Source organism: Malus domestica, chromosome 08, assembly GCF_042453785.1.
Source record: "Malus domestica chromosome 08, GDT2T_hap1".
In the NCBI taxonomy this organism is placed as follows: domain Eukaryota; kingdom Viridiplantae; phylum Streptophyta; class Magnoliopsida; order Rosales; family Rosaceae; genus Malus; species Malus domestica.
In genome coordinates this window covers 14,747,190-14,768,139 of record NC_091668.1, presented here as the reverse complement: position 1 = coordinate 14,768,139, position 20,950 = coordinate 14,747,190, and the positions used below count along the sequence as shown (strand labels likewise).

The 20,950-nt window shown below is 36.3% G+C and overlaps 2 protein-coding genes and 3 long non-coding RNA genes across 5 annotated transcripts; 3 read left to right on the top strand and 2 right to left on the bottom strand.

Moving 5' to 3' along the window:
• Positions 1-4,813: 4,813 nt before the first annotated feature.
• Positions 4,814-5,626, bottom strand: LOC114826566 (uncharacterized). The gene is made up of 2 exons (XR_003775482.2): positions 5,445-5,626; positions 4,814-4,999 (listed from the first exon to the last, which is right to left on the bottom strand). It is a non-coding gene; the product is annotated as an uncharacterized lncRNA (long non-coding RNA).
• A 2,316-nt stretch (positions 5,627-7,942) lies between these two features.
• Positions 7,943-8,962, top strand: LOC103441482 (uncharacterized). The gene is made up of 2 exons (XR_003775483.2): positions 7,943-8,124; positions 8,851-8,962. It is a non-coding gene; the product is annotated as an uncharacterized lncRNA (long non-coding RNA).
• Positions 8,963-9,679: 717 nt separating this feature from the next.
• Positions 9,680-9,959, top strand: LOC139198352 (uncharacterized). Its single transcript, XR_011583777.1, has 2 exons — positions 9,680-9,820; positions 9,861-9,959. It is a non-coding gene; the product is annotated as an uncharacterized lncRNA (long non-coding RNA).
• Positions 9,960-10,031: 72 nt separating this feature from the next.
• Positions 10,032-10,784, top strand: LOC139198050 (protein FAR1-RELATED SEQUENCE 6-like). The gene has a single exon (XM_070826301.1). The coding sequence runs from the start codon at positions 10,032-10,034 to the stop codon at positions 10,782-10,784; it is 753 nt and encodes a 250-aa protein (XP_070682402.1).
• Positions 10,785-10,912: 128 nt separating this feature from the next.
• On the bottom strand, positions 10,913-12,834 carry LOC103441481 (vesicle-associated membrane protein 711). The gene is made up of 4 exons (XM_008380168.4): positions 12,398-12,834; positions 12,121-12,311; positions 11,836-11,999; positions 10,913-11,279 (listed from the first exon to the last, which is right to left on the bottom strand). Exons 1-4 carry the CDS (start codon positions 12,612-12,614, stop codon positions 11,189-11,191), a joined length of 663 nt encoding a protein of 220 aa, XP_008378390.1. The 5' UTR covers positions 12,615-12,834; the 3' UTR covers positions 10,913-11,188.
• Between the last annotated feature and the right edge of the window lie 8,116 nt (positions 12,835-20,950).

The window sequence follows — 20,950 nt, the reverse complement described above, 5'->3', positions numbered from 1 at the left end:
TAAATTTATAATATTGAACAAGTGTGAAAAATGTCAAAAAAAATATGCAAACGCTCGTTATTGCATCCTTTAAGCTTTGACTAAGCGTTTGGATTTTTAAAACCCAATAAACCCTCATGAAAAGTATTTTTTTTGGAGTTCAAAATAAAGAAAATTTCATAATAATAATGTATAGGTGTGCAAAATGTTAAAAGAAATGCAAACCCACATGATTGCATTCTCTACGCTTAGATAATGGTTACATTATTGTTTAGATTTTTAAAACCCTCCAAACCCTCATGAATAGTGTTATTTTGTCACATCCTGGCCCGGGTCCACCACATCCCGGGTCCGTTCCACCACTATAGCACAATATTGTCCACTTTGGGCTTACCATTCCCTCAAGGTTTTGTTTTTGGGAACTCACAAGCAACTTCCCAGTGGGTCACCCATCCTGGGAGTGCTCTGGCCTTCATCTCGCTTAACTTCGGAGTTCCTACGGAACCCGAAACCAGTGAGCTCCCAAAAGGCCTTGTGCTAGGTAGGGATGGAAATATACATTTAAGGATCACTCCCATGGGCGATGTGGGATGTTACAATCCACCCTCTTAGGGGCCGACGTCTTCGTCGGCACACTTCCGGCCAAGGATTGACTTTGATACCAATTGTCACATCCCGACCAGGGTCCACCACATCCAGGACCCATTCCACCACCGTAGCACGATATTGTCCGTTTTGGGCTTACCATTCCCTCACGGTTTTATTTTTGGGAACTCACGAGCAACTTCCCAGTGGGTCACCCATCCTGGAAGTGCTCTGGCCGGGCTTACCATTCACTTACGGTTTTGTTTCTGGGAACTCACGAATAACTTCCCAGTGGGTCACTCATCTTGGGAGTGCTCTAGCCTCCTTCTTACTTAACTTCAGAGTTCCTATGGAACCCGAAGTCAGTGAGCTTCCAAAATGCCTCGTGCTAGGTAAGGATGAGAATATACATTTAAGGATCACTCCCATGGACGATGTGGGATGTTACATATTTGTTTTAGTACAAAATTAATAAAAATTCATAGTAATTAATGTAGAAATATGAAAAATGTAAAAATATATATATATATACACACACACACACACACACAATCATTCGTAATGACATGCTTTACAAATTTGTGAACAAGTCAACCCTAAAATTCAACATCATAATCCATAAACTCTAGATTTTTATTTAACCCCTACGCTCTATTTTTCTCACTGGATTTTATTTTTTAGATTTTATTTTTTTAAAATGAGATCTTTTAGCGGATGCAGAAAAATGTTCGATTCATATCGTTGATATCACGTTTCAATGTTTACAAATATGAGTCAATGTTATATAGTTTCTAAAGACTTATAAACTCCAAGCAATATTTTCACTAACCGTAAAAATCTGAACGTGATATTAATGATCCAAACAATTCTTCTTTCCGCATCCACTAAAAAAAATCATGTTATCAAAACGAAAATTTGAAAAAAAAAACGAAATTCAGTGAGTGATCAAGCGAAGCTTCATAAACTCTATTTACATGCATGTCACTTAATTGGATGATCCATATGCTTGCAATCTTCCTCTTCATGATTGATCACATAAAACTCCCCAAATGTTGAGACTCTTAAGTGTATCTATACTGATAAATCTAGCAACGAATGATGGAGTGATAAATTTGATGTGCTAGCCCCTTGGATCAATATAGAATGCTTAAAGTTTTTCTCTCTTTTCCCTAGTGGATAATTAAAATGAACAACCTTTGCATTATCTTTCTGAGAGGAAACACACGAAGTATTTAAAGACTCCTTGCCGCGCCCCCTTTAGCCGTACCTCCCTAGGGTTAGGTGACATGGACTTATCATATAAACAGTGCCTGACATTATACGTCAACCCCACATTTCTTGTATTCCACATAGAAGCACCTAGAGAACTGATCGTTATACTTGAAAAACAACCACTTGAACTGATCGATATACTTGAAAAACAACCACCTGAACAATAAGCACAAATGGATCCAAATCAAAATAAACAACAATGCACGAAACAACGCGAATGGCTTGTAGCTTAGTTTGTTTTTTTGGAAAAAAAACTTGTAGCTTAGTCAAGAGAAAAATGAAAAAAGGAAACCAATTTATCTTTGCTCTAAATATGAAATCCAAATTCAAAAGAAACCCATCATAAAAAAAACCAACAAATTTCAAGAACTTTCATTCACAAATTTTAGAAATAATGACTTGCCTGATAAAAGAATAGCTTTAGGGTGTTGTGGAAACGCAACAAAGTTGATGTGAGTTTTAGGAGAGTAATCTGAAATCTTACTTTGTCAAATGCTTAGAGAATTACACATTCAACACACCATAAAAATTTTAAAACTCTAACCTATAAATAAACAAATAAAACAATCTATAACCAAAATATGGGATAAAGTGTCGATGGCTCTTCGAGCTTTTACAACATTTTTTTACGGTTGAATCAGAATATTCAAAAGAGAAAAACAATACAATTAGTTTTACATTAATTTAAGCTAGCTTAGATATAATTGTAAGATTTGAATTGAAAAAATAAGAGACAAATCAAGAATAGGTTTTGCAATTAAAAGTTGAAATAATATCAAGGGTAATTCTCATTTTGAAATAAGATTTCAAACTTTCATACATCAAGTTTTTTATCCCAATTTCATACCTAGAGTGAGAATTGTGGGACATTTTCATACTTTTGATAGACTTGTCGTAAAAAAAACTCCGTCAATGTGTGACGTAACACCTATGTGGACAATGAATGGATGCCACGTATCATTGTGGGCACATGTGCACATTAAAGATTAAAACTAAAATAAAGAAAAGAAAATAGCAACAACCTCTCTTCCCTCCTGCCTTTCCCACTGCCACATCTCTCTCACCCACCGTAAACTGCAAACCACATTAGTCACACCATTTTCAACCCCAATTCAGCCCCACCCTCATTCCCAAACAAATTCCTCTATAATAAACAACCAAACCCATAGAACTCCACCTCAGAACTCCAAAAATTCAAAACTCAGAATGAAAAACTTCCAAACCCTAGTACTACAAAGAAGCGGGAGGAACTCCAGGAGAATGCAGGTGATTTTAATTTTCAACACAGATTCCAGGGAGGATATTGTTCCTATTTTTTTTTTCTCTGTTTGATTTTTAATTTTTTTTTGTTTTTTAATTTTTAATTTTTTGATGTCCACATGAAGCAACAGTGACACGTGATGTCCAGTCATTTTCTAAGTGGATGCCACGTCACGTATTAAAGGAGCTTCTAACGAAAGCCTAACAAAAGTATGAAAGTGTCTCACAATCCTCACTTTAAGTATAAAGTTGTGATAGAAAAAAAACTTGATGTATTTAAAGTTTGAAAATATTAGAGAATATTGTTTCATTTCCATTGATAAAAGATGACAAAAGTTGTTCACTGAAACACCAAAAGAAGAAAAGAAGAAAAGAAAAGAAAAACAAAAAGAAAAGGGTGTCATCCATCTACTTGGACAACAAATAAAAGAAGGAAAGAAAAAGGGTTTTTTATCATAAATGATCCCTGACATTGATCAAACACATCATTTTGGTCCTGACATTGAAAATCAATAGAAATGGTCCCTGACATTGATCAAACACATCACAAATGGTCCTTCCGTTAAAAACTTTTTGGGCAATTTTCAAAGCTTTGTAATTCAATCGTTTCTTAACCAAATTCGACTCATGATATATCAAAATGAAGATAGAAAAGTGTAGAACAAGATTATACCTATTTGGAAGCCCAATGGTTGCCGGAGATGTCCGGAAAATAGCCTCAAATGTGACTGGTCCGCGAAAAAACTGAAAAACTCGCCTGAAATGGGGTAAACTTTAAACATTCATAACTTCTTCAATACTTAACGAAATTGAGTGATTCAAAAATGAAAATCATACTTCTCAACGAGAAAAAGAGAATGGTACCTTTATTGACTGCTAATTTACTGTGGTTTGACCGTAAAATGGCTCGAACTTGGATAACCATTTTCGAGTTAGCCAATTTCGAGTCATTTTCCGGCCAAACTACAACGAGTTAGCCATCAAGAAAGATACCATTCTCTTAGTCTCGTCTAGAAGTATGATTTTTGTTTTTGAATCACTCGATTTCGTTGATTATTGAAGAAGTTATGAATGTTTAAAGTTTACCCCATTTCAGGCGAGTTTTCCAGTTTTTTTGCTGACCAGTCACATTTGAGGCTATTTTCCGGCCATCTACAGCAACCATTGGGCTTCCAAATAGGTATAATCTTGTTCTACACGTTCCTAGCTTCATTTTGATATATCATGGGTCGAATTTGGTTAAGAAACGATTGAGTTACGAAGTTTTGAAAATTGCCCAAAAAGTTTTTAACGGAATGACCATTTGTGATGTGTTTGATCAATGTTAGGGACCATTTCTATTGATTTTCAATGCCAGGGACCAAAATGATGTGTTTGATCAATGTCAGGGACTATTTATGATAAAAACCCAAAGAAAAAAGATAAAGAAGATATGGTAGCTAATGACGTGGGATTAATGTCCCACTTTTGACATGACCTCACTTGATTCTTCTTCTTCGCCCGGTCTGATAATTGAGAGAAAAACATAGAGCTCTCATTCTCTCATCCATATTAGAAATAAGAGAAAATTTGAAATTCTCTCCATACCTCACTGAATTTGGTCTACAAATTCATGGGGAAGAGTAGTATACACGAAGGTAAATTAATCTTGGTTTCGGTCCAGTTTCAAATTATGCTCAATTTCAAATTAAAACGGCCCAGTTTGGAAAAAGAAAGATGCTTTAGCCTTCAGAAATCTGAAAGCCTCCAACGAATTCAAAGCATAGTTCCTAAAAAAACAAGAATCATACATACATGTCAAACTGGGAGTAATCTGGTTGAAGATGTGAGAGACCATTCATTTATGTGAAACCATCACAAGTCTTACTCATCTGCCTCCCAATCTCTTCCACTCCTCCATCATCTATATTAATGAAACAATCAAAACTTAAGTGACCTTCTTGCAGGAACTCAAATTCAAAACAAAATATTAAGTCTCATAAAAAAATATATGAAGTCTTCCTAAAATTCATAGATGTAAATGTGAACCCAGATAAAAATTATTCAATTAAGATAAAATTCACAAATGGGTCATCTAGAATCAGAACTATAAACAAACAGCGTACGCAAAAATAAAAATTACTAATAAATTTATAAACAAACATCATAACCCACAACCAACTAACCTAAAAATGCACAAAATCAAAATAGTAATCCAAGAAAAAAAAAACGAACAAATCGCACAGAAAACCCAGTAAGAAACAAAACAATCTAACAAATCCCACACAAAAAATCCAAATAAAAAAACCTAAAACAACAAATTATTCACTAATTATTCATACAAAGCTGGACAAAGGTATTTAACATACCGATTGAAGTGAGAAATCCGAGTCCTAACGCTTGCTGATTTTAAAAATTTGTATATACACGAAACGAATTTGTGCATGCAAAAGCTTGAATGTTGACAGAAATGTCGAGGATCGTGGTTTTTTTAGAAAGAAGAACAACGGCGATGGCTTAGTTTTGTGAGAGAAGAAGAGAGCAGCGCCGATTTAGTTTTGTGTGTGGAACAAAACTCAAAGAGAAGCAAAAGTTGGAGAATAAGAGGTGAGTAAAGTGCCACACGTCCCACTAAACACGCGTAAGGATTCCCAGCCAACAACTCACTTAAGGGAAAAATCATAAATTCACTGTGTAACAATATGAAAATGCTGGGTATGGAAGCAGTTGGATGGGCTTTGTGAATGCATTGTTGGTGAATAATGTTTCTCAACTGAGTTTTAGTATAGTTATAATGTTGTGACCTAAAATTTAGAGGGTGAAGAATAGGGGTGCGCCAAGAAGGAAGGGAGGGGTGTGAGGAATTGTAGTTCTATTCCTCATGGCTTGTGCCTTTATTTATAGTAAACAATAGGGAGAAAGAAACTTGCTTCCCAAGAATACAAAGTATAATAGGAAAAGACTCTCCTAGACTACATAGTTTCTAAATCAAATCTATTATGAATTTACACAATCATATCATATAAAATATATTTATAACACTCTTATATGCAAATACTTAAGTAGTAGTCGGATCAGATCTTTATGCAAATGTAGAATTAGTTGATGAAGTCGTCTCTTCTAGTTGAAACCAATGGCAGAGCTAGGAAATTTTTACCATATGGGCTAGCTTAAAGATTTAAACAAAGAAACTTAATATTGTATTTTTCAGAGTATGCTCTAGCTTAAGAAAATTTCACAAGGTGAGCTGAGAATTTTCGTTATTAAACAAACACGTGTTAAAATTCAAACAAATCCAAAGTTGTACATGTACAATAAGCGATGAGAAAAAGGATGTAACAAAAAGAGATCGTTTGTAAACTATATTACATAATTTTATATGGTTAAACCAAGAGAATTAAGATTAGTAACTAAATATATAATGGGTTACATTCGAAAATCAATAAAAATTACATGTAAAATATTAGTTTTTTATGAAAAGCTACCTGGGCTATAGCCTAAGGTAGCCCTTAACATGGCTACGCCATTGGTTGGAACAAGTAGCAAGCGCGAGTATCATATATAAATTGCAAGTAGGAGCAAGTCTCACCAAAACATTATATAATACAACCAAACGGGACAAAACCGGACATAAGTACCCAAAAAAGCATACAAGGGTATGACCATCCTACAATGATGTCTCGCCAAAACCTCTTTGGGTTAGCAAAAACCCAGTGGGAAAAGCTCATGATCTAAGGGAAGAAATGTATTAAGGTCAAGTAAGTATACTTCCGGATACTCCCCTTGAGAACTACAAGTATTGAAAATGAGATGGTTACGAATGCCAATTCCTCGAACAAGCTTCTGGAAGGTTGATTCCAGCAGTGACTTCATAAAGAGGTCAACAATATTGTCTCTGTTACAAATCTGCTTGACTTCAATCTTCTGATGGTTTGTTGATGTGATGTAAATGCAATAAGCTTGGTGTTGACTTTGCTGATGCATCATTTCTTGATCACCATACATGCAACATTGTCTTCATAAACCGTAGTTAGGACTTAAAGATGGATGAAAATTCCGTAAGTGCTTCAAATATGCTCAATGACGGCTAATATCCACTCACGTGTGGCATTGTGAGGAAACCTATTTCGTCAACAGTGGAATAATCTGGACGTCGTGATCAAGGAGCCATGTACTACACCTGCAGGTGTAGTGATGGTGGTGCTCAAGGTCTATACCTATCTCGAAGCCTAAAATTTGGTTGAGGAAGATGGCAAAAAAAAAAAAAAAAAAAAGCACGGATGAAGCATTGATTCGAACTAAGGTCTATTTCGTGGACCTCCAAAATATTGCTATGTTTGTAATGGTAAATACATAAACCAGTTGGGAACGTGCCTTGTGTTGATTAGACAAGTAACTGGCGTCAACAAACTAACAAGACAAACATCATTTCAGAGACCAAGAGGGTGTGGTATATTTTGAGATGCAGGGGGATAAAATAAGCCTAAATTTGTAGTAAAGGAAGAATGTCTTTAACACTAATTCAATGGTTTCATATGGAACTTCGGGCCTCATAACCTCTACAAAAGTTTCATTTACATCTAGCGTACGAACAACAATGGATTTACTCAAAGATGACACCTACTGGGTGTAGTTCAACTTGTAGACCAGAATACCATCAAATAATAGTTTTGTTAAGTACTTGTAAGCATTGCATTCAGTTCACAAATGTTAGACAAAAAGGACAAACTTCAAATGGAAAAATGAAAACATACCCAGGGCAAACAAACTTTGAAATGAATAATTGAAGATTAATAGACAAAAATTAACAAGGTGTGTGAATAACACTGTCTATAAAAGCGAATCCTATTGGTAGAGAGAATATAATGAGGTTTTAGCCCACGTGTCAGCGCACAGGGTTGATAGATTTGTGGAAGCTCTGCAATCCCTAGTGTGACTCGCACTTTTCCTTCACCAGCAGCTAACTCGGAGCGCCCCGACTCAGCCCTAATCCTACGAGTCTCTGACAGTTGGTTTCCCGCCCCGGCGACTCCGACCTGGTAAATCGCTGTAAGATCGCCTAAATTCTCACTTTATTACCCTAATTTTCCGTGTTTTAGCATTTAGTTATGAGATTAAGTGGATCGTTTTGACCTTGGACTTGGATTATTAGCAACTGTTTGGATGCCGAGAAAAGGTGGGAAAGTGAAAGAAAGTTAAATTGTGTGTTTAATCTGTATTTTAGGTTTAGAATAAGCAAATTCAACGGTAAATAACGGCTTTCAACTTCTTTAATCCTTAATTATGGGGTTATCGATTGTGCATTTGTCTGTGAAATTGTAAATATATTTTAAATTTTTTGGTTGTATATCTTACTGTAATGTTGTTACTGCTGCTGTGGATTGAAAGAATTGTTTGAGTGGATAAAAACTTTTACCCTTTGTTACTTTGGAGTTTTCTGACAAATGCATGCTCAAAGTGATGAGATTTTCATCCTTTTACTATTTTGATTTTACTACTGATGTACAAAAATGGATGTTTTGTATAGGGTTACTTTTATTGATTCCGTCGTGCCTTAGCCTGAAAGGGGAGGAGGGTTCGTTAGGCACGACGGAATCACTTTCCTGTTAGGCATGACGGAATCACATTCTGTCATGCCATATGCCGCTGGGCACTCAACTGTCTTCGCAATTCATTGTAAATCGTGAAACTTTGAAATTCAAGGTTGCATATGTCGTTCAAACTTTTGGTTTAATGGTGTCTGAAAAGATTTTTCTTGTATGATTGTTATTTCAGATGGAACAAGTTTCTCTTAACACCGAGCCTGTATTTGACGAAGGGGATGACCATGAATTGAAGGGAGATTTTACCGAGCATGATAATGGAACTGGGGAAACACACAGAAAAAGGACCCCTGAGAACCTACGGTGGGTTTGGAGTTCGATTCATTTGATGAAGCCTATGATTTTTACAATATCTATGGGAAAGAGCCGGGATTTGGCATCAGAGTAAGCAATTCATGGTTCAGATCAAAGAGAAAAGAGCGGTATCGAGCAAAGTTAGGTTGCAGCAGTGCAGGTTTCAAGAAAAAGAGCAAAGCCAATAATCCAAGACCCGAAACAAGAACTGGTTGTCCTGCAATGGTAGTTATCAGGCTGGTGGACTCCAAACGGTGGAGAATAGTCGAATTAGAGCTTGAACACAATCATCAGGTTAGTCGCCAAATCAAAAGGTTTTACAAGTCACATAAGAAAATGATCCTTGCTGCCAAAGTGCACAACCGCCACCGGAGCCTGTTACAGAAGTTCATACTATCAAGCTGTATCAAACACCTGTTATGGACGTTGGGTGCAGTGGATACTCAAAGTTTAGCGAAACTGAAGGTTTGAATTCGGCTGATCTCTCTAATCACTTGGAACTTAAAGAAGGAGACGCTCATGCAGTTTACAATTACTTTTGTCACATGAAATTGACGAACCCTGATTTCTATTATCTAATGGATCTTGATGACGACAGATGCCTGAGGAATGTGTTTTGGGCTGATGCTAGGTCCAGGGCTGCATATGGCTACTTTTGCGATGCAGTTGCAATCGATACAACATGCTTGGCAAACAAATTTGAAATCCCCCTGATTTCATTTGTTGGCGTAAATCATCATGGAAAATCAGTTTTGTTGGGCTGCGGCTTCCATGGGCAAGAGTCAGCGGAAATTTTTGTTTGGATGCTCAGGGCGTGGCTCAAATGCATGCTCGGGGGCCCTCCACATGTCTTCATTACCGATCAATGCAAGCCCCTTCAAAATGCAGTGTCTGAGGTTATCCCGAATGCTCGCCATTGCTTTTGTTTGTGGGATATCATGCAGAGAGTTCCAGAGAAATTGGGAGGGCTGAGGGGATACAACGAAATCAAGAGACAATTACACAACGCAGTCTATAATTCCTTGAAGATGGCTTCAGACATTGTATGAAGATCGGCAGATGTGGGTTCCAGTGTACGTAAAAGACACATTTTTCGCAGGAATGATCCCTATCCGAGAAAACGAGAGCTTGACTCCATTTTTTGATGGTTATGTACATACGCATATGTCGTTTAAGGAATTTGTTGATAAGTGCGATCTAGCGCTACATAGGAAGCGCATCAAAGAGGTGGCGGCAGATGTGGAGTCGAGAAGTTCAATCGTTGAACTAAAAACGAGATGTAATTTCGAAGAACAGCTACGGAAGGTATATACGAAGGAAATTTTCCAGTTGGAGGTTGAGGGCATGCACTCCTGTTTCAACACAAGGCAGGTGAATGTGAACGGGCCTATGCTAACCTACATAGTCAAGGAACGGGTTGAAGTTGAAGGAAACGAGAAGGAAGTCAGATGCAATGAGGTTTTGTACGAAACAACACAGGTCGATATCCGATGCATCTGCAGTTTGTTCAACTACAAACGTTATCTATGCAGGCATACGTTGAACGTTCTTAATTATAACGGCGTGGAAGAAGTCCCATCGCGCTACATTCTGCCGCGTTGGAGTAAAGATTTCAAGTCCAGGTATCTTCTCCATCACGGCTCCAGTAATATCAATATGTATAACCCAGTGTACTGGTATAATCATCTCTATAAACTTGCCCTTCCCGTTGCGGAAGAAGGGGCACAATCGGAAGAACATTATAAGACTACCTTACAAGCATTGGTGGAGTTATTAAACAAGCTTCATCTTGTAGAGGATATCCAAGTGTGACATACAACGGTATGTAGAAATATCCTCTTGAAAGATGACTCTGCTGTTTCTTTTCAATTGCATTCATATGCTCACTCACGAACAAAGCTCTTCGGTCTATTAATCGAATTCATAATGCACGAAAGAACTAGATAAATAAGACCAGCCATAAATATAATAAGCTCATCAAGCTATAGTTTTCAAGAAACATACAACCTTGCGGCCAAAAGATAAAAAAGAAAATACAAGCCCAACCAGTTCAAAACTCCCACGGACTACACACACAAATGAGCGATTTGAAATCACATAAACACAAGAATCTCACAACTTACGTCAGTGGAAGTTCAATTTGAAAAATCTCATATACCCAGATGAGGAAGAAAACGAAGAGAAAGCACGTTCCAATCTCACTTGTTTGTCATTCACTACTTCAAGCAGGAGGGTAGTGCGAGGCCATGGCAAACGAAAGCCAGCACAACATAAATTACTATTAGCACAAGGAATATCAATGCAACCCTGCAAAATTCAAAGCACTTAGGTAACTTGCCAGAAAATTTACGATAAACTGAAGTTTGAATACGTAGTTGAATTGACTTGACAGTCAAGCAATCTAATATGCCAGAGTGTCAGATATAAAACATTACCCGTCACACAAAAGTATAAAACGCTCTTGCCAGCCAATCTAACACAAACTGTGGTTTGTATACATAGCTGAATTGACGGTCTAGTCTAGCAACATAACATTCCATACCGGCTGACATAAAAGCATCACGGTTGCATAAAACACTCGTGCCAGACAATAGCACAAACTGTGGGTTGAATACATAGTTGAATTGACAGTCTAGCAACGTAACAATTACATAAAACACTCTTGCCAGATAATCAAACGCAAACTATGGTTTGAATACATAGATGAATTGACAGTACAGTAATGTGACTGTCTGACATGAAAATGTAACCATTGCACAAAGTACACACAACTCTTTCAAATCATAAGATGAAAAGAAACGAAAATTGATAATTTCGAAGTTTCTGTAGCTATTGAATTGAGGTTTGAGCTTAGAAAACATACGTGAGCTTAACATTTCTCCACCACACAGTGCTTCTGAAACGGCGAGCTTGCTTTCTGAACCGGAAGGTATTGCCTTGCATATTAGCAGTTTTATCAACCAGCAACTCCAAGCGATCCCCTCTTTCCAAAACTTTGTCAATGTTCTCAATCATAACATTTCGCACCTACAAATCCGAAAACTGAATAAGAAATCAAACCGCAATCAATACGAAAAAGAACAAACAAATTGGAACCAAATTCCACAATTGAACTCGATCAGTTGGTGACAAATTGACATCTTTTTACCTGGCTCATTTCGCCTTTGAGTCGATTGATCCTATCGGCATTAGGATCATTGGAGTAATACTCCATCTGCTGGCTCAAAACCCTAGAAAACTCATCGTTCATGCCGTAAGCCTGGGCCGAATGAACAGCGCGGCCGTAGGTCCTCACGAACCTCTGATGAATGTCTTCAAGAAAAGCGAATGGCATTCTCCCTGCACAAAAAAATCGAACAAAATAAAAAAAAAAAGAAATTTGGAGAGGGGAATTGAGAATTGGGTCAAACAAAACGACGACGTACGGGCGGCGGTCTCGTCGGCCATACAGAGGACGGTGAGGCCATCGGTGCGCTTGACGTGGAAGATGTAGCGATCTTGAGAGTAGGAGACGTGGGTGTCGCTGTCTCCGGGGATTTTTTCGAGAATTTGCCTGGAGATTGTGCTCGCGTTCGTCGACGTGCCGCTGAACTCCGCCAGCACCACCGATCCTCGTGCTACCAGCGCGTACAGTATCGCCATCTCTCCACCACCACAACCACCGCCAAGATCAGCTCAAATCTCTCTCTAAAAAATTATGGTGAGCTCGCGACGTCGACCGATTTTGTCGTAACTGAATCAGCGATCTTCGAAAACGAAAGTTAAGAACTTTCACACACACACACTCTCTGTAAACTCTGTTTTATTTTATTTATTTATATTTTTCGGCGGAAATTGGTGAAATTCTGGTTGTTTAAACTTTATAGAGCCGGTTCGATACGGTTACTTTATTAAATTTTTTGTACCAATTATCGTATTACATTTTTGATTTGGCAAAATTTATTACTATTACCGTATCAAACTTTCCGTATACTGAAGTTCGGTATTGCTAAATAGTTCGGTTGATATGGTATGTCAATGATAATTACCACTTTAATGGAACAAAATCTGTTTTGTTTTTTTAACCCAATTCAAGGGCAAAACTTTTTTTTTTTGCACCTTTATCTCATACATTGTAGCCTAAAATCATCTATTATTCATCATTTGTAATTCACACACACAATAATTCAAATGATACATCAAGATTCATAATGAAAATTAAGCTTACAATCCAAACAGAAGTTACGAACCAAAACAAATAGAAGTTAACAATTCAAATAGAAGTCAAAGTTTCAAACCAAATGAAATTGGAACTAAACTTCAAAAAGTAAAATTCATTAATCAATTCTTCAAGCTTGAGATGTTGAAGCTTTTGGAGGAGGCATTGAACTTGTAGAAGATTGAGTTTGTGTCAAGTCTACATTACAAACAAAGAAAAGATATTAGTAGCAAGAAGAATTAAAGTTGAAAACCATTTAATAAATAATTTACTAAAAAAATCAAAGCATATCTTACTTGTTTTCACTTCTTCCATTTCCTTGTAAAATTGAAGCATATCTTCCGTTGGTTCCTTGTAGAAGTTTACTTCATCCGCCCTAAGTCAATAGCTAGTACACACTAGTGCATCTACCATTTTAGGAGTCAAGGATGCCCTAAAAGGGTCCACAACCCTCCTCCCTAAGTTAAATGCATTTTCACTAGCAATGGTAGAAGTGGGGATTGCAAAGATATCCTTGGTTATTTGTGAAAGAATTGGAAACTCTTTTATGTTTGATTTCCAGCAACTCAAAAGATCAAAGTCACCAACAACAATGCTAATATAAGTAGAGTTTTTTTTTTCTTTCTAATTATAGAAAGTTTGGAGTGCAAAATGAGATTTTTGGAGTACCAATAATAATTTCTTATTATAAATGTGTGTTACATAATTATATATTATATTATATTTTCGGTACGGTATGGTAATACCGTGGTAATGGTATCCATTACCAATACCGTGCCATAAAATTTGGTACGGTACAATACCATACCATTACCAATTGGCACAAAATCAGTATGACATGGTTGACAATTCGGTTGGCACGACAATGTGGTAAAAAAAACCCATTTTGTAGTGTTTGGCTAATAATTGGAATAATAAAACAGAAGATTCAACGAATGATATGTGAACTATTAAATTTTTTTTTTTAACAAACAATATTATTTACACTAAGAGAGTGGGGAATGAACTAAACTTCATAGCGGGCTAGTAATAATGTGGTTCAATTCTCATTTGACGAGAATCAATTTACTTACCAGTGAAGAGAAATATCACTAGATCATAGTATTAAGTGGTGACTATCAATGATTTAAATTAATGAATTTGATGCTTGTCGAACCTTAGTATCTGAAGCCTAAGGACAAGGACATTTGGTCCTTAGTTTGTGTGAGAAAAATTGGAGCGCTTGGTTTGTATAAGGCGGACCAGCAGAAGTAAATGAAACATTCAAATTTAATTTGAGTGGTCTAAATTGCACTATCCTTAAGCTCCGAACAGTAAAATTTGTGATGAATATTTGTCCTAAAATCATCTTAAAAGACTTGCTAAACATAGCGGTTGTCCAACTTTATGCGGATGAATGTATACTGTTGATTGAGTGAGTCAATACAAACGCCTAGAAATTTCCATTGGCCATGCCTTTTGGAGGTTTGGTCCTACCTCACAATGAGTACTTGTTTGGCGGTCATGACTAATGCTAATAACATTTCAGATAACCAAATTACTTGTCACTTCGAACTATAGTTAGTGATATTTTTCTTCACTTAATAAGTGAGAGATCACAAATTCTAATGTCGTGAATGATAAATTAGATACTAATCTATTTTCCTGCTCGTAGCGTAAATATATCATCGAGAGCCCCGTATTGCCTTTGAATTAGGATAATAGGACTGAGAGACCTAGGGGTGCAAGTAAGAGTGGTGTTTCCGATTCCAACAATAAAATTTTCGAATTTGAATACTTTCTAAAAAAATTAGAATGGAAATTGGAATGCATTAACATATTCTGAAAATTCTGAATTTTTCTTTAATTGTTCCAAACTTATCCTAATAAAAAAAATCTGAAATATTATGATTCTTTATACTTATTTACTCAAATTATATATTTGTAACCAACTTTTGTATTTTATTATGAGTTTTAGATGCATTTTGTTCATTATTTTTATATTAAACATACACTTACATATTAAAAAGGATAAGCATACTTTGCTATTAAATATATGAATTCCGAATCATGTTTTGAAATTTTGAAATTTAAAATTTGTGATCCGATCTAATTCTAAAATTTTGGAACAAAATTGAAAATGTTTTTTCTGTTTCGAAAAACACTCGTAGAGAGACCTGTACGAATGAATAATACTATTTATCTTTCAATAAATAATAAGCAACAACACGAATTAAAATTGATTTAATTAAGCCACTTCGTATAAATATATAATTGTGTAAAATAATTATTTAATTATTTTCACAAAAAATTTACTTAATTAAACAGAAAAAAAAGTGTATTTATTTATTTGTGGGGTAAACTGTCGGTTTACCCCCTGAACTTTCACCTCACTTTCGATTTCCCCCCTGAACTTTTCTATTGGAAAATTAAGGACTCAAACTAATTTTTTTAGCCAATTTGCCCCCTACCGTTAGTTTTTCATATATTCCATCCATATTTCCGTTAAGTGAGACCATGTGCATAACATGTGAGGATAGTTAAGTCATTTCAATTTAAAAATGATTAAAAACTGAAAATAAATAATAATAATAATAATAATTTTCCCTCTATTTTTTCCCACTAATTCCTATCCTCAATTTTAATTTTCCCTCTCATTCCTATGCATGAGAAATAACATATGGTGTTATTGTCTTCATAAGTAGCTAAGTTAATCTTTTTTTTGAAGCATGTACTACCATTTTTATTTTCTCTAACAAATTAATAATTTGACAAATGCTTATGGTGTTATTGTCTCCAAAGCAGTGCATTAATATAAGAAACATGTCCATTAAAAAGACTAGGGTTTCTTATATTAATGCACTGCTTTGGAGACAATAGCACCATTAGCATTTGTCAAATTATTAATTTGTTAGAGAAAATAAAAATGGTAGACAATAACACCATATGTCATTTCTCATGCATAGGAACGAGAGGGAAAAATAAAATCGAGGATAGGAATTAGCGGGAAAAAATAGAGGGAAAGTTTTGCTTTTTTTATTATTTTTAGTTTTTTAATCATTTTTAAGAGTGAAATAACTTAACTACCCTCACATGTTGTGCACATGGTCTCACTTAACGGAAATATGGATGGAATATATGAAAAACTAACGGTAGGGGGCAAATTGGCTAAAAAAATTAGTTTGAGTCCTTAATTTTCCAATGGAAAAGTTCAGGAGGGAAATCGAAAGTGAGGTGAAAGTTCAGGGGGTAAACCGACAGTTTACTCTTTATTTGTGTGTTTCTCTAGTTAATTACACATCAATAAATAATCACAAAATGGAAAAATAGGTAAGAAAAGTTAAGTTTGAAACGTCTGGGCGGCCAGCTCATGGTTGACTCTCACTGGCCCAATTCCAAGCGGAAAGGCGGGTCTATGAATGTCATGGTCCCATCCCATGGCTTTATATTTCTCCCTGGCTGTCAAATAACCCGCGCATGCCCCATCCAAAAGGTCTTCAGCACCCTCTACAGTGTAGATATTTTATGTAAGATGTTCTTTTATAAAACGATATATTTTCGCTAAGAGATTTTAAAAATTGACTTTAGCAGCTCTTTTACGAACTTACAACCAAAAGTCTCTCTCTTAGGCTTTTCTTAATGAAAAATACCCCCAAATTACTGTTAGCTTCATACCATCGACAGATAAAAGTAAGTAAATACTTCGTAAGACCAAATATTCTTGCATTTTAAAATCATTCATGTGTCACTTAATACTACGGTCTACTGATATTCCTCTTCAATGATAAGTGAAAGGTCTTAAGTTCGATTCTCGTTAAAGGTAAATTTGAACAACATTATTGCTAGCCTATTGTGAGGGTTTAGGCCACTCTCTCCTTCTTAGTCTAGTGCCATCAATGTGATGACAATACCATCTTTCTTTCTTCTTTCTTTTCTCACACGTCTTGTTCCATATCATCTGACCTGTCTTCCTTCGTCAATCTTTTGTATACTTCTCTATATATTTAGGGGTTAGGGCTCTAGTAATTGTATCCAACCAAGGCTGCCGTGATTGTTTTTGTTGTATCCTTTCCTTCCCCTTTGTCTCGGAAAGAGTTGCAATGCTTCCGGGCCATATGACTACTACTTCCAGTTTGTTTAGCAATCCCCTTATGTATTCTCCTTTAAGCAATCGAAACTACAATAACCGGCCTCTGCCATTTTTCTTTACAATACACGGCATGTAGCTTCGATTGCTTAAGGTGATCGGAGACTGCTAAGTAAACTAGAAGTACTCGTATGGCCGGGAGGCGTGGCAGCTCTTTCAGACAAAGGCGAAGCAAAGAGTGACAAACCAAACCATCATATACCATAAGGGTTCGGTTTTAAGAATTAGTAGGAAGGAAAATTTTGGAACAAAACAGGACTATGAAACAAAAGGTAAATAAAAATCAATTGGAACAACCAAATACAAGGTTACATGTTGTGTATTTCTAGGTGTGAAGAAATCAAATTGTATCCAACCAAGAATCAAAATCATCGAGTTCTTTAGACCTTGTACCTGAAATAGACGATGACGGAAAATCATGGATAGCCTTTTCTTCTTGAGTTTGAGACGGACCACGTTCATTAATCAGTATCGATGTTTCATTTGTCAAGTTGTCAAGCTCATCATCAAGGTTAGCAGATGAATCTAGGACTTTTCTTTGAGGCTGAATTGGCGTCAGGGAAGCTTCTACTTGTACAGAAAAAATACTACGAGACTCTAAACCAGATGAATCGTTTATCTTGGTCTCACCAAATGAATCACGAAGCATATCCAGTTCCGCCTCTGCAGTTGATGACTCAAATGATTTTACGCTGATTTGTTTTTCCGACTCTGGCAATTTGTGTTGATACCCTGATCTGCCAAGTTTAGGATCTGATGACAACACTGCACAAAATCAAAGACAGGGAATGAGATTACCAGGAAAATTGAAGAACCAAAGAACACAGAGATATCTTGGGTTGAGTCGCGGACAATGTCACTTTCTTTAAGACGTTTTGCGGCTATGCCCAAGGTGTGCAAGCAGTCACAAGTGCCACGCCGTCCCCAGGATAAAACAGCCTAGAATCACAACTGAATAGACCTTTCTTTGCATTGAGAAAGATTCAATCAAAGCTTTCACCCACTCTACAACTCAATGTTTTAAAAATATTTTTCGTTTTTCAGTAGTGTATTTCCCGACTAGAACCCTAGCATTTATATACTACTTAGAGAGATATTAACGTTGGGATAGTTGAGGAGAAAATGCTCACAAAATCCGGCCATTAAATCAGGAAGCAAATCAGTTAGTTGAGAAAGAATAGGTATTCTTAACAAAACAAAACTTTCTGTTGCAAAAAGATTCTCCATAAAATTAGGAATCCAACGTTAACCTATCTGACTAATTCTAAGTTTTAAATAAACATACAATCCTAACAATCCCCCACTTGGTTATTTAAACTTGAACATTGAGTAAACTGTGATAGAGTCGTGCATAAATGATGGTGTTATTCAGCTTGAACCAAAACATAGTGACATTGCTCCAGAATAACAAGAGTAACACTTAGTTTGGAACTCAATCTCTGACAACAAAGCACACACGACTCCTCTTGGGTGAAGCTCGAGGCCAGCATAGTTTGGCCATGTGCTTGTATCCCAATTTAGTGATAGTGCTAGAAGTTAGCCCTAGGAACTTCATAGTGGCGGCCTCACCTTTACTATCACAAAGGTGAAACTATCAAGGATACTCCTATAGTTAAATATCCTACTCAACTAGAGTATAGTTTTCATTAAGAGTTTCATAACTCATCCTTTACTCGTGCTACATGATTTCATGCCTTTGCAGACAACTTCTACAAAAAAGTATGGCATGAGTCCATATCACTTCATGACTTGTTATTACCTATTGAACCAATTTCTTGGGATCTCCAGTCCAAAGGTTAGGTTACCATCACAAGTGACTCAACTTATCAAGGGCTTTAACCCCATTCCTCTAGAGGTTTTCCAAACTTTTTCTCGTGCTAATCCTTTCGTCAAAGAGTTAGCAAGATTATCTTCAGATCTGACATGATCTATCATGACAGTCCCTTTGGAAAGAAACCCAGTTACCTTGCTATGTTTTTGACGAATCTGTCGTATTTTTCCATTAAAATATCGATTTTTCACTTTTGCAATAGCTACTGTGCTATCACAGTGAATAAGCATAGCAGGAACTGGTTTCTCCTACAATGGAATGTCTGACAGAAGATCTCTTAACCATCCTGCTTATTCACTAGCTATTGCTAGGGCAATCATTTCAGATTCCATTGTTGATTGAGCAAGTATGGTCTGTTTCTTAGACTTCCACAAGACTGCAGCTCCAGCTATATTAAAAATATAGCCACTCGTGGCTTTAGAGCCTTTTGATATTGTATTCCAATCAGCATAGCTATATTCTTCAAGAACAGTGGGAAACTTTTCATAACATAGACCAAAATTGATGGTCCTCTTAAGGTATCTCATTACCCTTTCAATTACATACCAGTTTTCCATATTGGGACTACTCGTGTACCTACACAGAACCCCAACTACATAGGTTATGTCTAGCCTAGTGCAATCAATAGCATATCTGAGGCTACTAATGATGTTCGCATACTCAATTTGCCTAACACTTTCACCAGTGTTCTTAAACAACTTCACACTAGGATCAAATGACCAGCAGGCTTACAATCAAAATATTTGAACTTCTTCAGATTTTTTTCTAAATAATGTGACTGACTTAGAGAAAACCCCTTCTTAGTTTTGTTAACCTTTATTCCAAGAAGTAAAATTCCCTCTCCTAAATCCTTCATATCAAAGTTATTGCATAGCATGGCTTTTACTTCATTTACCAGGTGAATATTAGAGCCAAAAATAAGCATGTCATCAACATATAAACATATTACAACACGTAGATTACCCTCAGTTTTAATATACATGCACTTATCACTATCATTAATTTTGAAACCATTATCAAGAAGTAAACAATCAAATTTGGCATGCCATTGTTTAGGTGCTTGTTTTAAACCATAAAGTGACTTATTTAATCTACAAACTTTATGCTCTTGCCCATGTATTACAAAACCATCAGGTTGATCCATGTAAATTTCTTTCTCTAGTTCTCCATTTAGAAAAGCAGTTTTAACGTCCATTTGATGCACAACAAGATTATGTAAAGATGTTAATGCAAACATGACTCGAATGGATGTAATTCTAGAGACTAGTGAGAAAGTGTCAAAGAAATCAACATTCTCTCTTTGCCTAAAACCTTTAGCTACAAACCTGGCTTTAAACTTGTCAATTGTGCCATCGGATTTTAGCTTCTTCCTCAACATCCATTTGCAGCCAATGGTTTTGGATCCTGGAGGTAGCTCAACCAAATGCCAAGTTCTATTCGATTCTAGTGAATCCATCTCATCATTTATGGCTTCTTGCCATGAGTCTGCATCCACAGAAGACAAAGCCTCTTGGAACGTTGAAGGATCTTCTTCCAGTGCATAAGTTTGGAAGTCTCCCCCAAAATCCTTAATGACTTTGGTTCTCTTAAATTAGTTGAGGTTAAACCCCCACTATTCCTTGACATGAAAGGAAATTTGTTTTCAAAGAAATCAGCATCATTAGATTCAATAACAACATGGTTCTTTAAATCATAAAATCTATATGCTTTACTATGGAATGCATAACCAATAAAGACACACTCAAGAGCTCTACTCTCTAGTTTTGACCTTTTTGGGTCAGGATTTCGTACATAAGCTAAGCAGCCCTATGTTCTTAAGTAGG